The following is a 26880-nucleotide window of genomic DNA, read 5'->3' as shown; positions in this document are numbered from 1 at the left end:
GTTATCAGTAGTAAAACTCTTTGTCCACCTGCCACTTTTCCCACAGTCACTGCAGTCACAGAATTCAAGTCAAGAGTACTACATATTTGGATGCAATCTAGACAAAAATTAGGCATGCTTATATTTATGTTCTCCAAAGTAGATTTATTGGGCTCAACAGAACTCTTTTGGAATTAAGGGTGTGACCAAAAAAGCTGTTGTCACATTAATGAAACAATGTCAATCCAAAACAAAGAGGAGGAAAAAAATCCGTGGATTTCTGCGATAGCTTGAAGACAGACCAAAGTATAACTCTCTATATAAAGCAAGTCAGTCATATTTCACCAAAGTCCATGCAGTGATTGTTGATGCGCCTGACTGATAGCATGTTCTGCTGATTATATTTTAATAAATAAGCAACTTAAAATATATAATTATCAAAAGCAACAAGTATCTAAATTTTGGGTTTAATTATTATAATCACTTGATAGCATTTAAGCATTACAACACCACTGAGTTTAGGAACAATCCACAACCCCTGGTGCAGACAAACTTTGCATTAGTACTCCTGGGGGTTGCATAGATTAACAGCTGTGGGTGAGATTGTCTTGTTGCAACTGTGGAACATTCCCTACATTTGGCGACCCCAAGATATATTTGTTTCATGGCACTACTGTAGCAGTAGCAGTAAAACAGTCATACTGGTGTCAGGACATTTACCTGTCAGTGCCCAATTGGAGCCCAGAAATTGAGCTTCTGGCCTGTACCACTTCATGGCCTGAGGGCAGTACAACTGCCGCCAAGGCTGCAGTAATGGGCTGCACCTGTTAAGATACTTTCAGACAAGAAGAGCAGACACATTGTTCTCCATTCTGTCCAACAGTAACTCAACAGAGGAGCCTGAGGACACAAGCAGGGAATCAGTATCCAGCAGTAGCAAGGGTTGAGAATATGTGACCCTCCAGATATTATTGAACTGTAACATTCCTCACTATGATCAATGATAGCTAGGGTGGCTAGGAGTCACAATCAACCCTCTGAAGAGCCACATGTTCCCTGCAGGGCAAGTACTGTGCATGCCATGCCCCAGTACAGCAACAATTATGCATTATATCCAGAGATTACCAGTAATCATAAAGAGGATGGAGAGAGGTAATGCCATATACAAAATTGTGTAGATAACTCCTTTAATTTATTCTAAAACTAACAAGACCTGGAAAACCACAAATAACTAAAAAAAAACCTGATGATCTACTATGAAATTAAATATATTTTTTTATGGAAGTATATACTTTATATCAAAATGCCACCACCCACCCAGCATACAAATAAAAAATTACGAGGATTAAAGAAAATTATGAGGATTAAAGAAAATCTTAATAGCAAGAGATGGAATTTGACTAAGGCATTTTTGGAGAAGGAAGGGGAACAGTTTTGATTTTTCTAGGCATAAGACTTTACATTCAGATTGTATACTTCTTCATCAGCAAGGTAAACTGGTGCAAGAAATGCAAAAGAAATATGGCATTCACTTTTTCCAAGTGTTGTTGCCCTAGTGAAAAATTATTATGTCAATACATTGTGCGGATAAAGTCTTGAAGTTTTGGAAATCAAATGTTCCATTGCAGAATGTCATAAAACAGTTACAGGCCGGAGCTGCTCCAACTGACTTTCCAGTGTAGTTCGTTCTTTGTGAACTTCCTAGACAATACAAATGACACAAAACAGTGAGTGTATAAGCTCTTCAAGGCATAAACATATAAAACAGCCTGTCTTAAAATAAAATCAACTTTTACAATCATTTCATGATTGATGTTTACAGGGTGCTATAAGATTATAACAAAACACAAAAACACACATATTGGTTGATAGGATGCATTATGATTGCCTTGTTGTTCCACTATTCTGCTCCCCTGAATGTAAAGCATAGGTTTCTTGGCGTCTCCAGATGATTCAGAAAATAAACATTAGAGTGTATTAATGCAGGGACAGGCAAAATGTAAATTGGAATCTTCTAGTAGAGCTTTAGGTGGCTTGCAGTAAACCTCCATGGTTTTGACAAAATAACAAAACCCCTCTATTATGGCTGGTCTTCTGCCAGAGGCTGGAGGGGGGGGGGAGGGCATTCCTCCAGAAATAAGAATTCTGCCACTCTAAAATCTATTCAACATCTTTATCAGTGACTTGGATGAAGGAATAGAAGGCATGCTTATCAAATTTGCAGATTACACCAAATTAGGAGCAGCAGTAATACTCCAGAGGACATGATCAAAATTCAAGAAGATTTGAATAGATTACAAAATTGGACCAAAGCTACCAAAATGGATTTCAACACAGAGAAATGTAAGGTACTACACTTAGGGTGGAAAAATGGAATGCATAGATAAAGGATGGGCGACACCTGGCTGAACGAGACTACGTGTCCTAGTAGACCACAAGTTGAATATAAGTCAACAGCTGATGCAGCAGCTAAAAAAGCCAAGAGAGTGTGACTTGGCTAAAGTCACCTAGTGGTGTCATGGCCGAGCCAGGAATCGAACCCTGGTCTCCTGAGAATTGCAATTTTTTAAGTAGTGATATGTTAGAATCCCTAATCTATGATAACTCAAACATATTTATAGATATTTCAATATATGCCTCATATCTGACAGTGCTTCTCGAACTATAGTTTTATGTCTAGTTCAAGCTGATAAGACCTCAGCATTGGGGGGGGGGGAGTTCATGCCACCTGAAGTTTGCCCAACTCTGCATTAAAGGGCATTTTATATATTTTGTAAACATTAGGATATATCTCTTACACTGATTCATCTTGCCCTGTTCAGAATGGTATTTTAATTGATTGGCTATAACAAACAGTAAGGGACCTACATAAAATCTTTTAGGGCAGTAGATATGAAAAACATCAAAGCATTAAATCAACCAGTTCCATCAATCGCTTGACTCGGAGGCAGCAATGACATGCAGCAGAAAATGCATAGTCACAATACCACTGTTAGCATTTCCCATTTAAAAGCTACATTGTGGATGCAGAAATCCCACATTTTCATTTGGGTGATTTAGGGGCAATTACTTTGCCAGCTTGATTGTTGTACACAGATTTTACATAACTATGTGCAATTAAGACAAAAAGAGGAAATGTCCAATGAGAATGATACTTTTCTTCACTGTTTTTCTAATGCATATTATAATGCATAAATTAAACCCCAGAGACAAAGGGACTTGTTGTGGAATTTTACTTTATTGTATTTTTTAATTGTTGCTGGCTGCCTGAAATATACATAAGCACCAGAAAGGTGAACCGGTCCCGCCCTCCTTATATCTATTTCTAGGAAAATCACAGTGGGGTATATCTCTATCACAGTTAGGTACACCTCTGTCTAGGAGAAAAGTGCCCTGCCCTATGAGGTTCACTGAAATTTACTTTAATTTTTTCTTTGATCCCAACTCACAAACTGGGCTATGTCAATCAAAGTTGTTAACTGACATTATTAATCTCACTACATGATAGGGAAGCTATGTTTTCTGTTCTGAGACAAGCCATCCCTCTACCGCTTCACACACACAACACAAGGTTGTGCCCAAACTTTCACTCACAAAATAGATGTTTTGTGGCCTTGATTCCCTTTCTCTCAAATTGCTTGGAAGACCCTGTTGTTGTTTGTTGCTATTTCCCATCAAGTCAGCTTTGACATATCCAGAAATTGACCAAAATCAACTACCTCCCCTATCTGTTACTGGGAGCCTTTTCTGGGTTCAAGATCCTTCCTATTCATGGAAGGGCACCTTGGATCCACTCAACGCTACCTGGTACTCTCATATTTCAAGAATGAAGGAAAGGAAGCTTTCTGTTCCCATTGGTACACAGTTTTAGGTTTCCTTCTGCAAAAGAGGGCAGGCAAAGGCATGCAGCATAGGTTTTAGAGAAGTTCAATATATGTTTAACTTGTTTATGCATGCTTTTTACCTTTAGCTGTTGCTGGAGTTCACTATTCAACCGAGCTAGCACAGCATTGGCTTCTTTGTTTTTCCGAATAGCAGTCTGTATAGCTTTCTTCTGTTTTGATGACTGTCTGCCAGAGAGTAAAAAACAACAACAACAACAACTATTTTCAGGCAATACAACCTTCCATGTGACTGATAAAAAGGGAGTGTGATGCTTTTATTAAAAATCAAAGCAAAGAGGGTATTGGGTGAGAGTTCAGTTGCACATTTATAAAAGGCAAGTTGCTGCAGAGAAACAAGTATTTTTAGAATATATTACTTAATAAATTGTCCACAAAATAAAAAGAAGAAATTTGTTGGCATATTTCAGACCTCCTGTGCTAGCATTTTAAAATCCATGCCTCTAAGCTTCCTAATCATGACTTTTGAAAAGGCAGCTTCCCAAGACACCAATAACTGGGCTCAAGATCAATCCATATGAAGGGTTTTCCACTGCAATTCAGGTTAACTGTTCCCCTGCTACTTCACAATCAGACTTAGGCTGCTGTCACAGTGCAGAAATAAAGCAGTTTGACACTACTTTAACTTCCATGGCTCAGTGCTATGGAATTCTGCAATTTGTAGTTTGGTGGAGCACTAGAGCTGTCGACAGGGAAGGCTAAATGTCTCACAAAACTACAAATCCCAGAATTCCATTGCATGGAGTCATGGCAGTTAAAAGGATGTCAAACTGCTTTATTTCTGCAGTGTGGCAGCAGCCTCCATCTATGATATCATAGTTTTCTGCATCAAGCAGCCATAGCTAAAGTAGCAGGGGAAGCTCATTTTGTTATGGTAACCACACAGTTGTTCTCTACTGACTACAGGGAAACTCAATTTGACAGGATTCAAGGCGCACCAACATTTGGCTTTAAGCACAAATGGGGCCACCACCTGCTCCCCACCAATATGGCTAATTTAAATTTTAAGAAGCATATTGAAAAGCAATACTTTTTTTACTGACATGCATAAATAACTGTTCTCTATGCTCTCGAGTTAGTATTTTCTCATGGAAAAGTTTTTTTAAAAAAAGAACATTTGCATCCAGAGATTTGCAACTGTTGTTTCCCATCTGAACTGGTAACAGAGATTTGCAACTGTTGCATCCAGAGATTTGCAACTGTTCTCTATGCTCTCGAGTTAGTATCTTCTCATGGAAAAGTTTAAAACAAAAAAAGAACATTTGCATCCAGAGATTTGCAACTGTTGTTTAATTTTCATCCAGTTAAAGGTTGATTATGACGAAGCAGGAGCAAAAGCATCAGCATTGCTCTGTTACATTTTTGCTTTCCCTGCTTCTTTGGAAAATACAGATCAGCCTCATATGGCAAGTTAAATGTCTAACAGACAATCCTTTTGACTGTGTCAATTTTGCTGTTCTCCAGCTTTAAAAAATGAATGAGCTCGCAATTTTCAACTTTAAAAAGAGTGAGGGAAAATGGGGAAAATACAGACTAGATAAGCAGAATTATTTCTAAGGGAGGCCTTTCATAGTTCTCTGTGAGGTGTTAGCAGCCTTAAATGACAATGTGATCCAAGACAGATACATTATGTTAAAAACTGCAAAGAGTTCCTGTGAAAAAGTGCTGTTAGCTTTTCTCTTTGAAGCAGAGTTGACAATTTGATCTTTAGAACTGAATCCCATGTTTCTCTTGAAAAATTCTTCCCCTATTCTTTATTGCCCTTCCCCTACCTCTCTAAACCCTCTAGCTAAAAAACAAAACAAAAATATGTTAGGTAATCCACAATAAATTTTGGATGCTTTCTCTCATTAAAACAGTTCTCTTCTTCACTCAGGTATTTCCGACAAACTGTGTGGCCCAGTTTGAGAACAATATTTTCAGCCTCCTGATTCAAAACATTTTAATTAACAGTTATCCAGTGTTCATATTTTGATGTTATTTTGGCTCTTTTGAAATGTTCAATTTGTTTTGTGCATACCACTTCATTATTTGTTTTTCCAGATATGGTAAGCAGTACATCAACTGATTAACCTTTTTTAAAAAAAAGGATTACAGGTTGAATCTCCCTTCTCCAAAATGCTTGGGACCAAGGATTTTTTGGAGTTTGGAATTTTTGGGGATTTTGGAATACCTGTATTTATATATACATGCACAATATGATATCTTACAGATGGGACCAAGTATAAATACAAAATTCATTTATATTTCACATTTACCTTATACACATACCCTGAAGGCAATTTTATACAATACTTTAAAATAATTTCGTGTACACTGAACAATCAGAAAACAAAGGTGTCACTATCTCAGCCTCCCATGAAACAAGTTTTGGCTTTTGGAATAGTTTGGATTTTGGAATTCCAGATAAGAGAGACTTGACCTGTTTTTGTTATATTGTCTAAAAATAAATCTATTTGGAAAGATGAAATTAGACTCCCAAATGCTGTTATTTGCAAAACCCTAAAATACCCCCAGGGAAACTTTTAACCTTCCACATTGTTTCCCAGAAAAGGCATACCTCAGAAGGTTGTGACTTATCCCACCCCCTTTTAGGCTTCTACATAGATAGGAGGATTTTTTAATCCCCCCGACTCCTTTCTGGGTGTAACAAAAGGGCCAGGAAGTTATTTTTGATTGTACTCATACTAAAGCACTTTTAATAGTCCAGAAAAAAATTAAGTTCAATGTCATGCCATACATAAAGAGCTTCCACCCACCTCTCCACCATGAATTAACTACAAATAATAAACTATCCCTCCACGTAATGCAGAAAACAGTATTTCAGCAGTCTAGCTATATTTCCACTAAGTCAGTGGGGTTCACATGTTCTAAAATTCAAAAAAAGAATGAGTTGCACAAGTCATCCCTGCATCTTGTGCTTGTTCATTGCCTACACAAAATTATTTCTGAACTTTAGATATGTTAAAGGAAGCACAACACACTCTCTGTTTTAGAATGTCTGAAGCCTCTCTATGTTGGCACAAAGCCCAAACCATTCCCAGTTTCTCATGATGGAACTTAAGGCAGCCTTTTTTTTACCTTGGAATTGAATGGTGGGACTTGATGGCAGGCAAGGAAGAGGGTACACCTTTCGTGGGAGAAACTTCCTGATTCTCCAGCATCTGGCTTTCAGGCCGAAATTTCCTGCGAATCGGTTTTGATGGTGGTTGAGTGAGCAAAACTTCCTGTGATGGAAAAAGAAAGCTTAAAATTACTTTTCATTATCATTCAGGAAATCAACAACAAAATATGCTATGTACTATTCATATTTACAAACTTTTGCTGAGTCTAAAGCAGGGCTGGCAAAGCATGGCTTTTGGGTCATATGGTGCCCTGGAGTGAGGGTCTATCTTGTGGCCTCTGAAGTCTCTTGGAAATCCTCCAAGCCCCCATTCATCCAGTTGTTGTTGTTTTTTTTAAAAAAAAGCAACCAAAAACCCAACACAAACACTCCAACTTCTACATAAATGTATTTGTATTTTCTTCCTCACTTCCCAAACCTGGGAACTGGCAATATTTTAATTAATTTCCAGAAATCTAACATTGTATAACTTCCAGTCAGGTTGCAAGTGTCTATGCAGCCCACATGGAGGAGGGGAATGGCCCCTGCTTTCTCCACATTGGCCCTCCCATTTTTTTCTTAAAATAAACAGACTATTTTCATTCCTTAGAGACCAAAGGCATCATTCTTTAGGGGAATCCAAGGAAAATCTCCAGAACTGGAATCCACAAATGAGACTTAAAGTTGTAGAATAGGATACACAAGGTCTTGCTGTTGTTATATACTTTCAATCAACCCTGGTCTTATCAGGGTGTTTTCTTATGGCAACTCTAGCCTAAAGTTTTCTTGGCAAGATTTCTTTAGCATCAGTTTGACACTGCCTTCCTTGAGGCTGAGAGAGGGGTACTTGCTCAAGGTTGAACAAAGATTTGAACCATGGTCTCCCAGAGTTTTAGTCCAGTACTCAAATCTCTACATCATGCTGGTTCAAAATATTTCATGAAATAAATATAATCCATTTATTTCAATAAGCCTTAAAATTAGCATCGCAAAGACCTTCTGTAACAAAGCTTGTTTGGATTCAGATAATATCTAAAACACTAGTTTAAAAAATAGATTACAAGTAGCACTAAGAAATTTGTTCAGAGAAACAAACATACAGAGAAAATAGAAAGAATGGGTTTCCCATCTGAACTGGTAACAGAATGCATTTCAACAGAAACACACACTCATCAGTTTTTTAGAACTCGTTTTGTGGGCTGGATGATTTGAACCATGTTCCAGAAGAGTCTATAATTAAGGCTTGCAGCCTTTGTATCGGTAACTTTAATAGACTTAGACTTGGAAGAGAAACAATGCACCATCTAGTATAACAGAGTGTACTCTAGGCCATCCAGCTGATTTGGTTTTTGATGGTCATTCTGCAGTTGTTGCCAATTTGCAGTCCAGATGTCTTGTTCTGTGACAGAAAAACCAGATTTTTCCAGCACTGCCTGCACTTTGGTGTATCTTGTAAAAACAAGATTCTTTTCTGGGATAACTCATCTACTGCAGTTGTCACATGGAAAGTGTTTACAGTACTGTCTCAGGTACCTGCAGGATATTGCTTCTAATGTACATAGTCACATTAAACAACAATTCTCCCTCCTCCTCCTCACACATTCCTAATACTACTGTGTGAACTCAGAACTACTTAATCCTTGATAAGCTTTCTTTCCAAAATAGTCCAATAAGAATAGGAACTATTTAAGAAGGCACTAATGTGAAGAAGAAAGTAAAGTTTTGTTCCTCCCACTCCACCTTTCGTCCATGATGGCAAAAACTTGAGAATAGTTTGGTATTGTACAGTTGCCAGCTTTACTGGGCTATGTGACTACCGTTGCCATTTTAGATTGATCATTTAGATTAGCCTGAAGAAGAAGAGCCCTCCCTCCGGTCCATCTGCCTTGGTCCAGGCCTCAGAGGGAGAGAAGAATGCTGGACCTGATTCCCTCCCCCCTCACCATTCCCTTCTCCTTTTGTGTCGTGTCTTTTAGATTGTAAGCCTGTGGGCAGGGAACTGTCTGTTATCCCCTCTATTGTAAACCGCTCGGATTCCCAGTGATTGGGCGGTATATAAATAAAACCTATTATTATTATTATTATTATTATTATTATTATTATGGACTGTCTGAGATGATAGTGTTATACTACTAATATTCTGTCTTCATTGTGAATGTGAATCTTATGAAAATTGTTTAAAAAAACATTTAAAATATAAATGATTACTAAAACATGAAATGCTGTTACTTGATATTTGTGGTGAAAACCATAAAGGACAGTGCAAAAGTTATCTGCCAGAGATGAGGCAAGTCTCATCTTGTATTGCCCCAATTTACAACACTTCAAATGTACATTTCTGCAGAAATAAATACATGAAAGTCTTCCCCACAAGGCATAGTTCTCCTAGGAGATTATCGTACGGAGGCTTACTGTCGCAAAAACGTGGCTAAATCATCCGAAAACCACAATGGTGTGAACGCTAGTCATGCTGTTTTCCCATGATTAAATCATCAGGAAGGTGTCGCGCTCCTTTCCTGTCATCAAAGCATTCATGCAGCAGCCATTTCTCCAATAACGTTCCCGTGATTGGAGAAATGGCTGCTGCGCAAAATGACAGGAGAGGAGCGGGATGCCTCCCTGATCATGGGAAACAAGTGCGACTGCTTATTACACTTTCACAGTTTTAGGATGATTTAGCCACATTTTAGCCATCTAAGTCTCCATGTGATAATCTCCCTAGTGTTATGTGCAAGGTGTGGTAAGCGAGTGAGGGTGTTTACAGTATTTGGTGTGGTTTTGAGAGTTAAGAAAGATGACTGGATTGGTTTTCTTTATTCTTGGGGGAATAGAAATGGGGAAGCAGTTGCAGAGTTGGTACTGCTGGGAGGAAAGGGTTTCCTTTCCCTGCTTAGAATGGGAAGAATGAGAGGAAGAAAGACACTTGAATCTTGGAGTTTTGATGCGGCTGAAAGGGGTTTCCTCAGCTTGTTGGTGGAGAAAGCAACGAGAGTATATTTTTTCACCAGGGCTGCATCTACACTGCAGAAATCTGCAATGCTCTGAATAGGAACTGTCATCTAATGGTAGGCCAGCTGATCCCAGCCAAGCCCCATGGAATCACCGGACTTCTGGTCCCTCTGGAGAGCATCTGCATTTTTGTCTCACCTAGAAAAAGTAAGCTTTGATGTTTTATACTTTGAATCTTTTAAAAATTTACAGTAGGTTGAGTAAAATCACTAACTGTAGCTACTTCAGCTCTGTTTTAACACATATACATGGTCCCCAGTAGTTCCCTATGGCACTGGCTTCCTCTATTTACATCAGACTCAATTACCCTGTGACTCTTTGAACCCTAACCTGACATGAAACTGCCTGTATACAATTATACGACTTTTATGGATATGATATGAGTAACTCTTACCTTTTTTATTGGACTACTTTCTTCTGCCTGTGAGGAGGTTCTGCTCAGAGACAAATGTACTTCAGTCTCAGGCTCTTGTTCCATCTGTAACAATATGCAAGTTACTGTTAACACACAAATTACTAGCAGTCCACCCATCTATAGCTAGTTTTAAATATTACCATCACATTCTACTGTGCCAAAAAACAGCAGGGTTGATTTTCAAAGGCTAAAATACAGGTTTATTTCCTGCTCCAGTAAGATTTTTGATTTTTGCTTTTAGATAATTTTTATTAAAACCAAAAATCTTACTGGAGCAGGAAATAAACCTGTTTTTCAGCCTTTGAAAATCAAGCTTCAGATATCTGAACACAAAATAAGAAAAGAAAAACAAACAGAAAAGGCAAGATATAAACAGAAATATGAAAAGATAAAAAAGTTACTTTCAATCTTCTTTTTAGCGGTTATCAGTCAATTTTTTTTTTATTACGATCCAGAGACCCAGTAAAATCAAATTCACAACATATAAAATAAATTAAAAGCACAGGGAACAACTAGATTTTTGGTAGTTATACATACATGTATCTACCGACTGCAGTAAAAAAAATTGTTGTTGTTGTTTTCTAATTACATTTTTATTGAGTTTTTACAATAAAATACATAAAGTCTGTAGAATAATGACAACAACAACAACAACAACAATTAACTACAAGGGCCAATGGTATGTATCTGATGAATAGTTATTCTGCAGCAAAATCAAAAAATTACTTCTCAGGAAGAGCCAGAGAGTCTGGCTTGTGAAGGTGTAGAGTGTCCATCCAAAGATCCATCTGTGAAGTAGGAGATTTTTGAATGGATTTTTCCCCAGTCCAAATGAATGAGTGTGATTCACTCAAATGGGAAAAACATCAGGCCTATACTTGTCGTCACTATTACTGTATAGTGAGAACAAAACCTGATCTCTAACCCTGATAATAGTGACCCATTTGCAGTACACAGTTATAGCACTATGATTCCACTTTAACCGCTATGGCAACATCCTATGGAATTCTGGCACCAGGGGCCCCTTCACACTTCATTATAGCACTATGATTCCACTTTAACTAACATGGCAACTGCCTGTGGGGGTCTGTCAGCAGCAAAGTAATAGAGTGCTTCAGCTAAGGATTGTAAGTGTCCCCCTTTAAACTGAAAATCCCAAGATTCCCTAGTATAGAACCATGATATTGGTACCATGTTATATGTTATTCTCATGTTATGGTATCATAGCTTTGTGTAGCATGAAATGGCCCCTGGTTACTTAATTCCCAATAGCAAGGTTTTAAACTGCCCATGTCATGACTCCACACATTAAACAGCTCTTCCCCCCCACCCACAGTGACCACACCATCATGGTGACAGGCATTGTATGATGAAGACAGTCCAAACACAGTGCTGTTTCACAACCTCCAGCCATTTTGAGCATGTAAACCTATACTTGTACAGACAATAGGGTTTGTGCAACAGTAGTACTAAGTGAAAACAAATATTGAGTTGGAAGTTGCTATAGCAATTCTAAATACACTATTATGTAAGATCACATCTGTTTTTTCCCTTAATCTTAACAAAAGAAAAAAACTTTCCTCACTTCCAGTAACAATAGTTTGAATTTTTGACATGTGGTCTCCATTGGCTATATGGAAGACAGCTCCAATAACCCTGATGATGTTTTAGAGTTGCAACACTAACATATGGCAAATATTACAGTGTGTGTGTGTGTGTGTGTGTGTGTGTGTGTGTATTCATTATATCAAGAAGAGGGTTGGACTAGATGACTAGACACTTCCAACTAGAAGACTGTAAGACAGGAGGAAACTTACAAGAAAACAACAATGGTAAATTGCTTATATTAAAGCAAGTATACTGCCAGATATTCATTACATTGTGTGAAAAGGAAGATGTCATTGTATAAAAAGCAAATTAAAATATATAGAAAATGTATAAAAATGAAAATACAAAGAACTAGCAAATCTGTAGGAAGCCTTCTCTTTCTCCCATCTAAACAATATAGAGCAATAGTTAATGAAGACTGACTATACTTAGAAAAGCTTATGAGTGTACATAAGCACTGCAATATAGTCTTGTATGTATATTTCAAATATTAATGATGTATACTTCTACTTCTGTGAGAGTAAAGGTCTTGGTTAATTATACTGCATGTTGCTAGATTATCATATATCCAACTGTAAACCAGTGGAGGTAACAGAAGTCAGGTTGCTGGCACACAATGAGAGAACTATATACAATAACTGATTGTTCCACATTGAAAAAAAGTTGGAGAAGGGGAGAAGTCTTCCAGGGATGATGATCACTAAGATAAACAATAAAGCTAGATCTGTCATATGATGTCATAAATAATTTCATAATGTCTATAGGGGTGGTGGGGAGGAATATAATGACTAAGCTGTTCTCCTACATATCCTTTTTGGCTGTTTACAAACATATTGACATGCTACTGCTGTAATCTTCCTGTGCTCCCAAAACTGAAGCATCTGCCAAACAAGTAGAAGATATCTTTTCCCTGGGACGTTTCAACAGCAAGAGCAGGAAATCAGCCATGGAGTCTGGAGTGTTTGTGAAAAGTGCACTGAATGTTGAAGTCCTCCAAGTGTATGTGGACTATGACAACCAGACAAAGGGGGAAATTTCTTTGGACCCTTTAATAAAACACCTGATGTGAAAGAACAACATGGAATTTAACCATTCGGCACCCAACACACATCAGGCACCTTGGTGGTACCTATTTGTCATGCAGCTCTGTATGTGTAAAAAAGTTGTTCATTAACTGTTGAATAGCACATGCAGAATGCATATTATGGATGAGGAGCAGTACAGATACAACCTAAGATATTTATACTTAGTTGTATGTTAGATCTGCAAGCTTCTTCAGCCCAACAGTGAAGAATTTAGCTGATTAACAGAGGAACTACTGATGACGGTCCCAGTGCATGCCATGTGGAGGTATACTGTTTGGCTCAAAACCAAGGTCAAAAGAGTTGTTGGAAAGAGAGGGAGGGAGGGAGGGGAGGGAGAGATTGCGAGGTGAAAGAGGGAGAAAGACTGACAGAGGATATGGATCTCAGTGAAACGGGAAGTGAGGGGAATTGGATAAATGGCTCTAAAAAGTGAGATTCCCCAGAGTTGTGTTTGTTTCTGACTTCAGATTCTGGCCAAGTTTAACAAGCTAACACATTACAGCTGCACATCTTGCACTCTTCCTCCTCCTTCTCCTATCTGTCCATCTTGTTTGCTCTCAGCTAGTTCTTCACCTCAGTGGGATTTCTAAAAAGTTCTCGGCACTTACGTAATGCCGTTTCCTGAAAGCAACACAGTGGGATATGTAATTTAAAAAGGATGTCGGCAAGTGTCACTGCACACGCCTTACATAAAAATGAATAAGCTGCTGAATGGAGGATTATAACTTTGCTTCTTAGTTGAAAGTATTATTTGAGTCATTATTATACAACCATTATTTGAGTGATTGCACAATGTAAATAGCATGTGTGACATTAGTATATTCCATCTATTTTTTAAAAAAACAAACCAGCAGAACTGTTATCCAGCTCATTTCTCAAAAAATACTCAACTTCTGAGCTTAACCAAAATTCTACGTTTTCTTCCCCCCTCCCCAGTCCTATAATTTATGTGAAATCTCAATTGGGCCATGGGATTTGAAGATGCCTTTATCAGTTGGTTTCATCCTTGCTGGCACTGCATACAATAACTCTCCTAAAGCCAGTGCCCTCTGTCTAGATGGGTTGGACTACAACTCCCAGAATCTCACTCTTAGTATATTCTGTCAGCTGGTACAAAACTTAAGGGACACACTGGGAGTGGGGACTATTATTCTGCATTGAACGATAACACTTCTGACACAGGAGCATTCCTAATTGTTTCCTGGTTTGTATATTTTTCTTCTTCTTTTGAGTTACTACATTGCTGCTTTCAGAGAATCCTATGATGGGAAGGTGTCAAGAGAAGACTGATGCTGAGTCTGATGGCAGGATATCCTCCATACATTAAACCACATCCATGAGAAAGACTGGAGGTCTCTCATTCATAGGGTCACCATAAGTTGAAGTCAACTTGATAGCAATTAACAACAACAACAAATGAGAAACATTTATGCCCATACCCAAACTCTTACAGATTAATTCTCCTGATCCTGATTACAAAGTGTCCCCTTCTAGAAATGTCTGCTTAAATCTGAAGGAACAGCTAGGGAAAAAAGCAGTTGTTTAGAGTATGACAAGAAGTCTTGGCTAGGCAGCAGACTGTTCAGCCTTCTGGCAGTGTTTTTGTGAGGAAATGTTCTCCACTGTGGATTGCACAGCTCAAAATCTACATTGGTCTTAACTGCACTAATAACTCTTACACAATATATATTAATATTATTTTTAAATATGAAAACAGATCAGAAATGGACATAAGGAACACAGACTTACTGATTGTCATATCCTTAAAGTGCCACCTAGTGGTAACTGTCACAAAATTTATAATTAGAATGAAACATGTATATAATATGCAAAGGTATTTGTCTGGCTAAAACTACCTGTTCTAAAGGTATGAAGATAACATGCATAAATTTAGCCAATTTTAGAGGACAGTGAGCCCTTGGTATCATCTGCTGGGGTTTGATCCCAGGACCTCCAGTGGATATCAAATTCTGCGGATGCTCAATTCCCACTGTATACAGTGGCATAGTAAAATGGTGCCCTTTATATAAAATGGCAAAATCAAGATTTGCTTTTTGGAATTTATATCTTTTTGAAATATTTTAAAGCTGTGCATGGTTGAATCTGTGGCTAAAGAATAAGTGGATAAGGAGGGCCAACTGTATATGTGTGACAAGGAACTGACCTGGATGAGTTATAGTTACTCTGACCCCTTATTGTCACCAATTCATCTGCCTTTGCCACTAAATGGCAGATGAAACTAGAATAAGTAGATACATCTGTGTTGTGTTAGAGTGAAAAAAATGGGCTTACTGCAAAATAGATGTTCATGTGCAAAGGAACTTACATTTTGAGAAAGATAATCTTATACATATGTACTCAGAAGTAAGCCCCACTGAAGTCAATGAGGCTTGCACCCCAGTAAGTGTTTACAGGTTTGCAGGCAAATATTTTTTAATTTTCCACTGCCACTGATCATTCATGCATTCACCAAATCTATATACACAGTCTAATCACCATGAAAACCCATAGCTTCCTAGTGTATATCCAGCTTAAATCACTACTTCTATGTCCACTCAGAAGCTGCAAGAAAACCACAATGAACTCAGATATAGCAAGACATGTGGGACATACAACCCTAAAGAAGGATTCAGGCAAATTGCCAAAAAAACATCATGTGATAATCTTATCACACATATATGCTTTGTTTCCATAGATTTAATTCTCAAAATATCTGCTTATATATTTTTCCTATATAAGTATTATAAGTACCATAGTGCATGGTGCAAATGTATGATGTTGTCATTAAAATGTTTTGAAAGGGGCAGGTGAAAAAGAGGTGGAAAGAGCCATTAAAAACATCTGACAAGTGTGTGTGTTTTTTTGTCACCCACTACATTCAGAAGGGTTTCCTTCACAATGTTGCTGATTCTGATGCTTCAGATCTATTTTTCTTGCAAGACATTTCCCCTAAACAAGTTAAACCTTGTTGTGAGCTGAGTATCCGGCATAGTGAACCATCAATTTCTTTTTATAGAGTGTTATACAAGCTGTAAGTGATAGCTCCAAATGAAAACCTACAGGGATGCAAATGCAACAAGCTGCCAAGATCTTGCTGGGCTGACTGCTTTTGCAGCACTCTGCAATCCTCATATTTCGATAAGCTTTTTCTCTTTTGCTTTCTAAAGTACCGTCTGAGAATCAGTGATAAGGTTTTGGAGGAAAGCACTAACACACACACACACACACACACACACACACATATATATATATATATGGTAAGAGTGCTTAGTGCTTTTAGAAGTAATGAATAGCCCCTTGATAGAAATTCTACCAATCTGTTTTCATACTCTACTTTCACAAAACCAGATTAAAGTAGAAGAGAAGGAACACATGTTACTTCTTCTACATCTATATTAATGGGATCCACACTTTCTGAAGTATTATATTTTTAAAAATTAAAGGTACTTTTGCCAGAATTCCTTAGGAAAAAAAATATTTATCTAGCTCAGTACTAAACAGAATCACTACTATGCCTCAATCCATTGTATTGTGCTATTATGCATTTATTTTATGGAACAAATAAAAGGTCAATATAGCCATCTGAACCATAAAATTCATGTAAACTGTACTTGAGTAATTAACCTGGTTGTATAACTAAGAGTATGCACCAATTTCTCACATTTTATTATTATTTAAGACTTATCTCAAATAGTTACATGATCTTAAGGAAAAATTACTTGTTGGGGTACAGTTCCCAGAATCCTCCAGTTAAAAATTCACCATTTTATGTCATAGTCAAATCCCTGTTCTCCTACAGGTATCAGTTCAAATCAAACATTTGTTTCTGTCTCACACCAAAGCCCAATGGCTGCTTTCTCTGTTTCTGAAAAGTCCTGGCCATTGGAAGCACTTAGAGGGGGGGGGGGGGGGAGTCAGAGAGTGGATGAGTGGGACAAGCAGTTCCCAACCAAACATCACACCAAAAAGAAGGAGCTTGTTCTGCAAGCACAAATATTAATTTAATTAAAGATTCAGAGTGTAAGAAGAAATGCTTGTATCAGTAGACATTTAAAGTGCTTTTGCTTATTCACTGGGGCACTAAGGAAAGGTAGAGGATTGGGCAGAGAAGGCATCCAATAAGAGTGTAAAGTGGGTGGTAAGGCTGACAGAAAAACAAGAAAGGCTATTGGGTGATAGGGTTGGGCATTCTGGGAAGAAAAACGTACATGGGAAGAAACACTCATTTGTATCAACTTGAATTCACCTAGGGGAATGTGCGGCTATCATTATAATTTCAGAGTTTTCCTAGTTATTGGTGAAATCTGGGCAAAATACCGGATCTGGATAATTTTGTTGGTGTGGATTCTGTCACCATTTCTCTCATGAAAGGCCAATTCCTTCTGGGGTACAGCCTATGATCTTCTACAGTAGGAAAATCCTGAGGACTCTAAGAATCCCCAGTCCACAAAGGCATAGGCCATTAGGTTTTAAAGTGTCCTGAAATTCTCTGTTAATTTTTCTGTAACAGAATAACATAGGCACAGTACAGACTGCCAAGAAATTGTGGCCTGCCGGTGCCCATTTTTACTCCGGAGGGACAGCGCAGCCCCCAAACCGCATGCTGTCACTCCAAAGTAAAAAGAACCCAGTATTTCTGGGTTCTTTTTGTAGTGCCAGAGTGACATCATGAGTGCGCCAGTGGCGCACTTGTGATGTAAGCAATGTGCGGCGACGTGCAGACCCCATGCATTGCTTATGTCAAAATGGCAGCGCCCGTATGGACTTGATGCCACCATTATTGCGCCACCGCACCGTACTAGGGTTAGGGACCGTGCGGTTGGTGCATGGTCCCTAACTAAAATTGGTGTGAGCACAGCACTTCATGCCCGTTTGAAAACAGCTCACAGAAGTATAAGTGGTCTAATATCCATGAAATTTATTGATGGTAGATGCAACAGCTGTTTTTCTAAGTAGGAATATTAGGCGACTATGGAGAATTATTTCTCAATGCCTTTCAAATGTCCAGGCAAAACTAAAAGCCTCACAATAAATGTGTTGCTTAACTAATTGTGCATATAAATATTGTATACTAGAGACATGTGACCAGTAACATCTACAAGGAAAGACTCTGTCTTCTTCCTCAGTCTGTCCAGAGAACCAATAACAATAAAAATCCACACTGATGTGTGATGCTAGAATATAATCACCCATTGTGGGCCACATCCCTTAGTGATGCTACTGTCTTTTACCCTTGCTAGCGGGGGGACAATGAGCTTCTATCTCTTATGTTTATTTATGGCTTCACATGGATCAGGCAGGCAGGTAGGTAAGGACTCAGGAGAGAGTGATCTTTTTGTTAGAAGCAAGTTCTGTTCTAGCAAATTTGACATACTTCAAATTGTTCTCATAGGCGCGTTACAGATGCGCCGAAGGGGCGTGCTAGGGTTAGGAAGGGGTGTATTAGGGTTGAGAAGGGGCGTCCCTTCCTGACGCCCCTCAACCCTAGTAAGGACTGAGTCCGTACAAAATGGTGGCGCCCATCCACACGGGGGCTGCCAGTTTGACGTCGCGGACGCATAGCGTCCGGACATCGCACGGCGGAAGTGACGCCACGAGTGCACAACTAGTGCCCCATGGTGCCACTTCCGGGGCACAGAAAGAAGTGCCATTTCGGCACTTCTTTCTTGCTGCGTCCGGGAACTGCACGGTTTGGCTGCCGCGGTTCCCAGACGCAGCAACCGGCGGCGGTGGCAGACCGCCGCTTTTAGGCGGTCTGTAATGGGCCTTAGTTTTTGTATATCCAAACAACTTTGAACAGTAATTCCATGCATACTTCTATGGAAGCAAACCCTTGTGAAATCAATGATACTTCCCTTCACAGTAAACATGTTGCTAAGATTGGGCTGCTAGACTGCTTAATTTCAGAGCTGGGTTTGTTTGTTTGTTTACTGATTCAGGGTAGCATTTCTGGCTTCATATAAAATAGCTTACTGACAGTCAATGGCTAGTCAAACAAACTGTGTGTCTGAGCAAGAAAAAACAAATATACCTCAGACCTCCAATTTACAATTTGAAGTTGTACCTGTTCTTGAAGTCTGAAGTCTACGTAGCTTGAATTGAGCTGACCATTTGATTCAGTATTTGTGATAGGGTGAGAAGCCTGTAGAATAAAAGTAGATTCCATCTTTGTAGATAGTTTTATCAGAAGGCATCATCATAAAGATGGGGGAGGGATCTGTCAAGTTAAGAGTGAACTGCAATTTTAATTTGCAGAAAATAACGATTGGTTTTCTTCTCTGCGAAGCAGTAAGTTTTTCAAATATAAAAGGAATTCAGGAAGAAATGGAATGATAAATAATTGTGGCAATGTAGTATACAGGATGAAAATCTTTAGACTAAAAAGAACAAGAGAGTCAGTCTGTAGAGGAGGAAAGGTAAAATAAGAATTGCACAGCTGTACAATGCAGAAGATGTGTAAAAAGAAGTCTGTGAAGGAGACAAGTGACCTTAGGACAGTGTGTGATTGGATTTTAGTTCTCGAAATGAGTTAAACAAAACAAGGAAGTGTTAGGTATAGATAGAGGAGAAAGTGTTAGTTGTGATATAGTAAGTGGCAAACTCTTACAGGGAACATTTATTGAATGTATGACCCAGTATGGAACTAACATGACCAGCACTGACTTTCAGGGTGGTCTTAAAACATCCACACAGATCAGATTCTGTAACAATTTGTCTTATTTTTAAAAACAGTTTGTATAAGCAAGCACTTTAGCTGGAAAGTTACAATTAGAACTGCTGACACAATGAATGGTAGCCTATTTATTTATTTAACAAATTGTGTTTCTTAGTCTCCTTTCAAGATCATAGACCTTCTAAGGCAGTTACAATATAAAATGCTGATAGCTTGATATTAAATCAAAATGAACCTTTAAATCAAATAATTTTAAAATAAAAGAGTTTGCCATAAAACTTTTACAAATACTGTAAAGCTTTTATGAATAAAGGCCAAAGAGAACAAGTATGTATGTATGTATGTGTGTGCGCGTGCGTGTGTATGTGTGTGTATACACACACACACACATATACACATAAACATACATACATACCACAAATGAAACTCTGTGAGCTCTCAAGGGTTAATTACATAGGACTGTGGGTTCTACTGAGCAAACCTCCACTCCCCATTCCCATACCAACAAAACATTCTGACCTTAGAGCTGGACCAGTAAGTAGGGCCTCCAAAATTACTTTATACTTACGCAGGTAAGTGTGCATAGTCAATCTTCCTAATAAGCACTGTTACATTCTCTTTGTCCATCTGATTCTAAAGGCTCTTTGTCTATGTTTTTTTAATGTACAATGTGAGAAGACTGAGATTTCACAGCTCTATTGAGTCTGACTCCAGGTCCCACATTCCTTGCTGTTCACCATTTGTTGTCTACTTGTCCCTTCTATCTCTTCTTCACACACATTATTGTAACTTTGGCAATTAGACTGAGTTACAGATGTTGCACTTTATTTGAGCAGTTTCCCTTTTTGCAAATAACGATTGAACTTGTTCTTAATGGGGTGGCAATGTTTTCTAACAATAACACTGTAACATCAGCCAGCTGATTTGAACCAGAAATGAGTTAATGCTACAAGCCTAAACACAATGACAAATCAGTAAATACCAATGAGCAGAGGGAGAATAACTTTTGAGTGAATATGTATAGGACTGCATAATATGAAAACAACAACAGCAACAACAAACAGCATATGGGTTGTCAGAGTAGACCTGCACAGTCAGAATTTGTAGGTGCTGTATTCCTTTAAGTTGACTCTGACTTATGGAATTCATGTCTTTGGCCGGTTACACACCGGCAGTTGGGACGTCCGCAGTTGGGACGCCCCTGGGTCTAATACGGACTGTGTCCATACAATATGGCGCCAGCCCTTCTACATGGCCGGAGCCATATTGACGTATCGGATGCTGAGCGTCCGAACGTCGCGTGGCGCTAATGACGTCAAGAATGCGCCCTTGGCGCTTCGCGACATCATCAGTGCACCGCGGAAAGAAGCTCCATTTTGGAGCTTCTTTTTTGCTCCGCGCGGGAGCCGCGCGGTGTGAGTGCTACAGCTCCCGCATGGAGCAGGCGGCGGCGGCGGCAAACCGCCGCAAAGCGGCGGTCTGTAGCCTGCCATAGTTTTCTTGGCAAAATTTATTCAAAGGAGATTTGTCCTTGCCTCACCTTAAGCTAACAGAGCATAACTTGCCCAAGGGCACCCAGTCCTAGTCCAGTGCTCAAACCGTTACACCACACTGGCTCTTAAGAGTCAGAACAGATCCACCAAAATAAAAAAGGATTTAGTTCCATTTATTTCACTGGGTTAGTTGTATATAGTCAGCCCTCCATATCCATGGATTCCTTACCCACAGATTCAACCATCCACAGCTTTAAAATGTTAAAAAAAGATATAAATCCCAAAAATCAAACACTGATTTTACCACTTTATAAAAGGGACACCATTTTACTATGGCATTGTATTTAATGGGACTTGAGCTCTGGTGGTGCAGTGGTTAAATGCCAGTACTGCAGCCAGAAGGTTGTGAGTTCAATTTCAGACTGGGCTCCAAGGTCCACTCAATCTTCCATCTTTTTGTAGGTCAGTAAAATGAGTACCCAGCTTGTTGGGGGCAATTGGCCGACACATTGTAAACCACTTGGGGGTGCTAGTTCACTGATAAGTGGTATATAAGTGTACTTTCTATTGCTATATTGAGTATCTACAGATTTTGGTATCCACCCAGGCTCCTCGAAGAAAACCCTACCAAGGGCCCACTATATATGACTAAGTCTGGATGTAACTTAATATTTATGATTTTTTTGTTGTTGTTGTTAAAAAGACCAAAGCTTTGAGTAATCTAAAATTGCCCTCAGCCACATAGTTCAGTTTCTAATACACAAGGATTGAATGTTGATCTGATTAGACCATTATTACTTTGTATCATGGCTTGCTACAAAGTGAAAACTGTGTGAAATTTAGTTTCATTGGTATGTCAAATATGTCTGTGCACAGAAACATAATTTTACAATTATAAAATTATAAAATGTATAATTTCAGTAAGGTGATAACAGTAATTGTAAATATTAGAAATAAAAAAGCTGAGTTTGCAAAAATGATGGCTGAGAATTGTTTATGCAATGATATCAGTTAATACGCCAAGATATTGATACAACAGTATGCTTCAACAGGTAAATTTAAAAACAAAACTATTCTGCATAACAAGAAGGGGATATCTAAAGATAAATATACTGGTAGTAACTTCAGAAAGCTGTGATGAAATATGAAGCAGAACTCTAAATGCTTTTGACACTTCAAGCTGCATCAGCAAAGTTGTAATATTAAGAAAAAAGAGCAAAATACTCAAGTGTGTGTGTACGAGGGATGCACTTTCAAAAAAAATATTCTGCTTACTCCAGTTATATGGCAAACTGAAGCACAGATTCTGCTTAAGAGAAAGTATCTTATGTCATCTTCATCAACCTCACCACCATTTAAGCAGCTTGCTAACATAGCAGAATTATTCATTTTACTTTAAATTATCTATTATTTGGACCTCTTGATTCTCCCTTTGTATTGAAATGCTGTTAATTTTCAAGTATTCATCCGGTGAAACTTTTGGTCTTCTTAACTACACTTTAAAGGAACTCTTTAGTTAACATTCCCTCTGATATGAATACACTGTTGGGTCAGGAAAAACAGCTTATCTGGAAACTCTCCCAATGCCTTCAGTTTCTAAAAGAGACATAAAGATCTTATGCTGAAGTTCTATACATACCTGTGATACAAAAGGTCTAGGGGGTAGAGCAGGTGGTGGTGGTGGTAGCCAGCCTGCCCTAAGTGCTGAAACAAAAGGATAAACAGGAAGAGAGAAAAAATAGATGAGAATCTATCACAATCATTTATTTTGGGGATGGAGAATTGTGGGTTTCCAGCAAGTCTAGCCAGCATAATCAACATCATGGAAGTTGTAGCCCAAAAATATATTGAGTACAACAACTGCCTGCTCTCACTCTATGCCCTTCTTAGAATAGTACATAATGTTCAGTAAAAGTGTAACAAACACAGGTAAGGCAGGTTCACTTCAACAAATTGCAATGAAAGGCAGGAATGCTGTACTAGGAGCCAAGCAACCCTTGAGCTTTCTGTTCTTTGTCACCAACACTCTTGTCTTTTTTAAAAAAAAAAACGAAGCAATAATCTAATGTGGACTTTAAAAGAGCATTCAAAACAAAATGGGATGATGTGAAAAAGTACAGTTGTACAGAAAACATCTGTGAGTGGAATTAGATGTACTGGCAACTGGAGGAGCTAGTTGCAGCTTTTAAATATTTTTGGCAGGAGTTACAGAAAGAAGAGACCAAATAACAGTCAGTTTAGGGCTTTATGGTAACGTAATAGAAATCAGTTTTCTTTTCTGAGCCAGCACTCTGGGATGCTAACACCCATGATGGGACCATCTATTATACTTCCCAATCTGGCTTCAGTTAAATCCATAAACCTTTAGAGGCCAAAACAGCAAGAAGATGAGGCTTTGTGAAGCAATTATAATGGCACATAGATTATATGTACATATGAAGCATGACTGAGGAATCTCTTGATAGTTAACCTCATAGCAGCCCCTTATAACTACAGATCCTTTTCAGAAAACACAATAAAATATAATATTTAGCAACCCCCTTTGTATTGTTATTTGACTGTTTAAATTCAAGCACTGAAGTCACGCCATGAGAATGCTAAAGAGATAAATGTGTTCTAGGCCACAAATCTTATTGCACATTCATTTATTAGAGCGTATGAGGTCTTTAAAAACAAACTTACCATGTTTTTGTTTTTAAACTTTTCAGGGTAGAGATATTTACAAAACATTTAGGAATAACAGTGATTTATGCATTTAAAAAAATTATGGGTAAAATATTGAATACTGTCCAGGAGTATGTGAAAGAAAGAAAGAAAGAAAGAAAGAAAGAAAGAGGCAGAACAAAGTACACTGACAGTTGTTTTGTAAATGGCCAATACCAATTTGCCAAGCACAATTCTGAGCCAAAACTGTGAATTTTTGATTAAAAAGGTTAAATCACAGTTGTCAAAAAATAAGAAAAAGTTTAAATTATTGTACTAACATAATACCATATTTAGTTATTTTTCTAAAATAGGAGTGGGAAACAAATGGGCCTCCCTATGTTGGACTGCATTACCTATCAGGCTTAGCTAGCATGGCCAATATTTAGAGGTGACTGAAGCTTCAGACTGACAGTATCAAGAGGGCCACTCATTCTCTGTTCTTGATCTCACCTCCTCACATGGTATATCCAAGACAAACCAAGTTTTTTAGTACAAAAAATGTGTTTTTATCCCTTGCCTTCTATTTCAGCTTACTGAAAGTGATGGCTCAAAGCATTTTCTCTGCTTTAGACTTCAAGGCTATACAGACCAGCATAAAGAGCCAGTGTCAGGGTGGAGCAGTGGCATGGCGACTGCATGTTGCCCATCCTGACTCCACCCTCAAGCCGCTGTCACGCCACCTGCCTGACCATGCTGTTTCTGTGGCATAGTGTTTAGACATGCTGCACCGAAGAATGGGGAAAAGCCGCTGGCTTTCTGCTGCTTCTTTTGGAGCTGGCAAATCACTGAATTGGGCCTGTAGTGTGCGGTTGCTGCAGCCCCAATCTGGTGCACAAAGGGGCGGCATGACACCGCCCTTTTAGGGGCCATCTGTTTAGGCCCTTAGAGACTAAATGTATTTCAAATTTTATTGTAGAAATAATTTTATTGTAGATAATTTTATTGTCCCCAGCTTGTTGAGGGCAATGAGCGTACACACTCTAAACTGCTTAGAGAATGCTGAATTCACTATGAAGCAGTATAGAAATGTAAATGCTATTGCTATGTTCTGTTGTGCTTCTCACAGTATAGGTCTATCAAATATAGATGGCCAAAGAAGACTTGAAGCCATTAGGGCAATCAGCAATTGCTTTTATAAAGGGACTATCATGTGTATATATACATGGTGCAAGTCAAGACGTTTGTGTGTTTGTGTGTGTGTATATATACAGAAAGGTTTTAATCTGTTGTGCCTCAGTGTAGTCCTGACTGTATCCCCCATTTCTGATTTTCCAATAACTTCCAATGCAAATGTTAGGGATGCAGAGACTGAGTTCCAGATTGCCAACTCTTCAGTAAGAATCCAGTCGAGATCAGACTGTAACACACACACACCCTCCAGATGCTACTTAGTTTGCAAAATCTGACATTTCTAGTTGTATGAATAGTGGCATGCCTATATAACCCACAGTTATACAAAGCCAAGAGTCTTCGTTAATCTCTGGTATTATGGGTGTGTTTACAAGGTGTACACAGACACAAAGATGACACAGAACCTGAAGCAGTTTTCACTGCAGGAATATGCTGTAAACTCCTCCTCCTCCTCCCCCCTCAACTATACGACACAGCTGTAATAAAGATTGTTTAACTGTTTCTTAGATGTTAGTTTCATGCATGCCATTTAAAGCATTTCCGGTCCCTGGTTGGTAAGCATACATGAAAGAGAAATACAGTTTTAAATATGATTTATCAGATTTCTAAATTAAAATAATAATAATAATAATAATAATAATAATAATAATAATAATAAATAAAATTTATTTATATCCTGCCTCTCTACAAAATGCAATCAGGGCGGCTAAATTTCTAAATTAACTGAAGCTATGGAGGGAAGTGGATTTACTACTGCCCTTGAACATCCTGCATTTTTGTATTGACTGAAGTCTATTTTCAGACCTCCTTTAAGTAATTTCTTACAAGTGAGTTATACAGTACACATTTTTAAATATAAAAAAAATCAAAAATAGCCATGATGGTTCATGGGAGAAAAAATCCAAACTCAAACTCTGTAGTTAAGATAGGCAAGGGCATACCAGAGGTGATGTTGCTCTATACAGTACATCAAAAAAAGTGAAGTGTCAAGGGGTGAAATCTAATTAGTGTTGGTTTGTGGATAGATAGTTTATGTCAGAATAAGGACAATTTCTTTGCCCCACTCCATGAAACATGTCATCATCTTTAGACAAAAATGCTTAAGGTTAGCTTGAAATGGAGCACGAAATCTTGGCGCCATCCATAGCAGAAAGTATTACAGTACAGATTGAGTATCCTTTAACTGAAATGCTCAGGAACAAAAGTGTTTCAGAGTTGGGATTTTTTTTTCCAGATTTTGGAATACACAAATAGCATAGTACATAGTCCAGCCACATGTCTTTTTGCCACCAGCTGCCCACTTCTGCTTTTGAAGCAGCAGTTGCTCTCCTGCTCTTTTGTTTCTCTCCAGCCTTGTGTATTCTTCATTCACTACTTGTGTTGTGTATGAGATGGAAAGCTGGAGGGAGACTGAGGATCTGAGAGATGAATGAGCAGGAGTGCCACAGCTGCTACCTCAAAGGCTGAAGCAGGGGGCTGGCAGCAAAATTTTCAGGTTTTGGAGGTTTTCACGTTTCCAGGTTAGGGTGGTTCAGCCTGTAATAGCTTGCTCCAATTACTTGCAGGTAGACTGCATGTTCTGTCCACAATAAATACGTATATTTTCTAGATACTCAAATGAATGTATTACTAGGACTGTTCATGAAACTGACCACTGAAAAGGCAACCCTGGACTTAATCTGAAGTGATGCTCAGGATTAGTGAGCAATGTGTGGTCTTCAGCTGTCTGAAAACAGTGACTGCAGTGCTACAAAATGTACTGTATTTAAGTGGAAA

At 38.5% G+C, this 26880-nt stretch overlaps 1 protein-coding gene across 1 annotated transcript in view; it reads right to left on the bottom strand.

The window, feature by feature from the left end:
* Positions 1 to 1389: 1389 nt before the first annotated feature.
* The window catches only part of REPS2 (RALBP1 associated Eps domain containing 2), a 94655-nt gene continuing 69164 nt past the window's right edge, over positions 1390 to 26880 (bottom strand). The window contains exons 15-20 of the mRNA XM_089508420.1: positions 22907 to 22971; positions 19166 to 19243; positions 10388 to 10471; positions 6963 to 7108; positions 3944 to 4049; positions 1390 to 1680 (exon numbers count right to left, since the gene is read on the bottom strand). Of these exons, the coding sequence (XP_089364546.1) occupies positions 1612 to 1680; positions 3944 to 4049; positions 6963 to 7108; positions 10388 to 10471; positions 19166 to 19243; positions 22907 to 22971 (548 nt within the window). The 3' untranslated portion in view covers positions 1390 to 1611. The remainder of the gene's footprint in view (positions 1681 to 3943; positions 4050 to 6962; positions 7109 to 10387; positions 10472 to 19165; positions 19244 to 22906; positions 22972 to 26880) is intronic.

This window comes from Sceloporus occidentalis, unplaced genomic scaffold (assembly GCF_023333645.1).
Source record: "Sceloporus occidentalis isolate IW3139 unplaced genomic scaffold, rSceOcc1.0.p SCAF_2, whole genome shotgun sequence".
Taxonomy (NCBI): domain Eukaryota; kingdom Metazoa; phylum Chordata; class Lepidosauria; order Squamata; family Phrynosomatidae; genus Sceloporus; species Sceloporus occidentalis.
The sequence above is the reverse complement of the archived record's forward strand: the minus strand, read 5'-3'. Positions and strand labels throughout refer to the sequence as shown.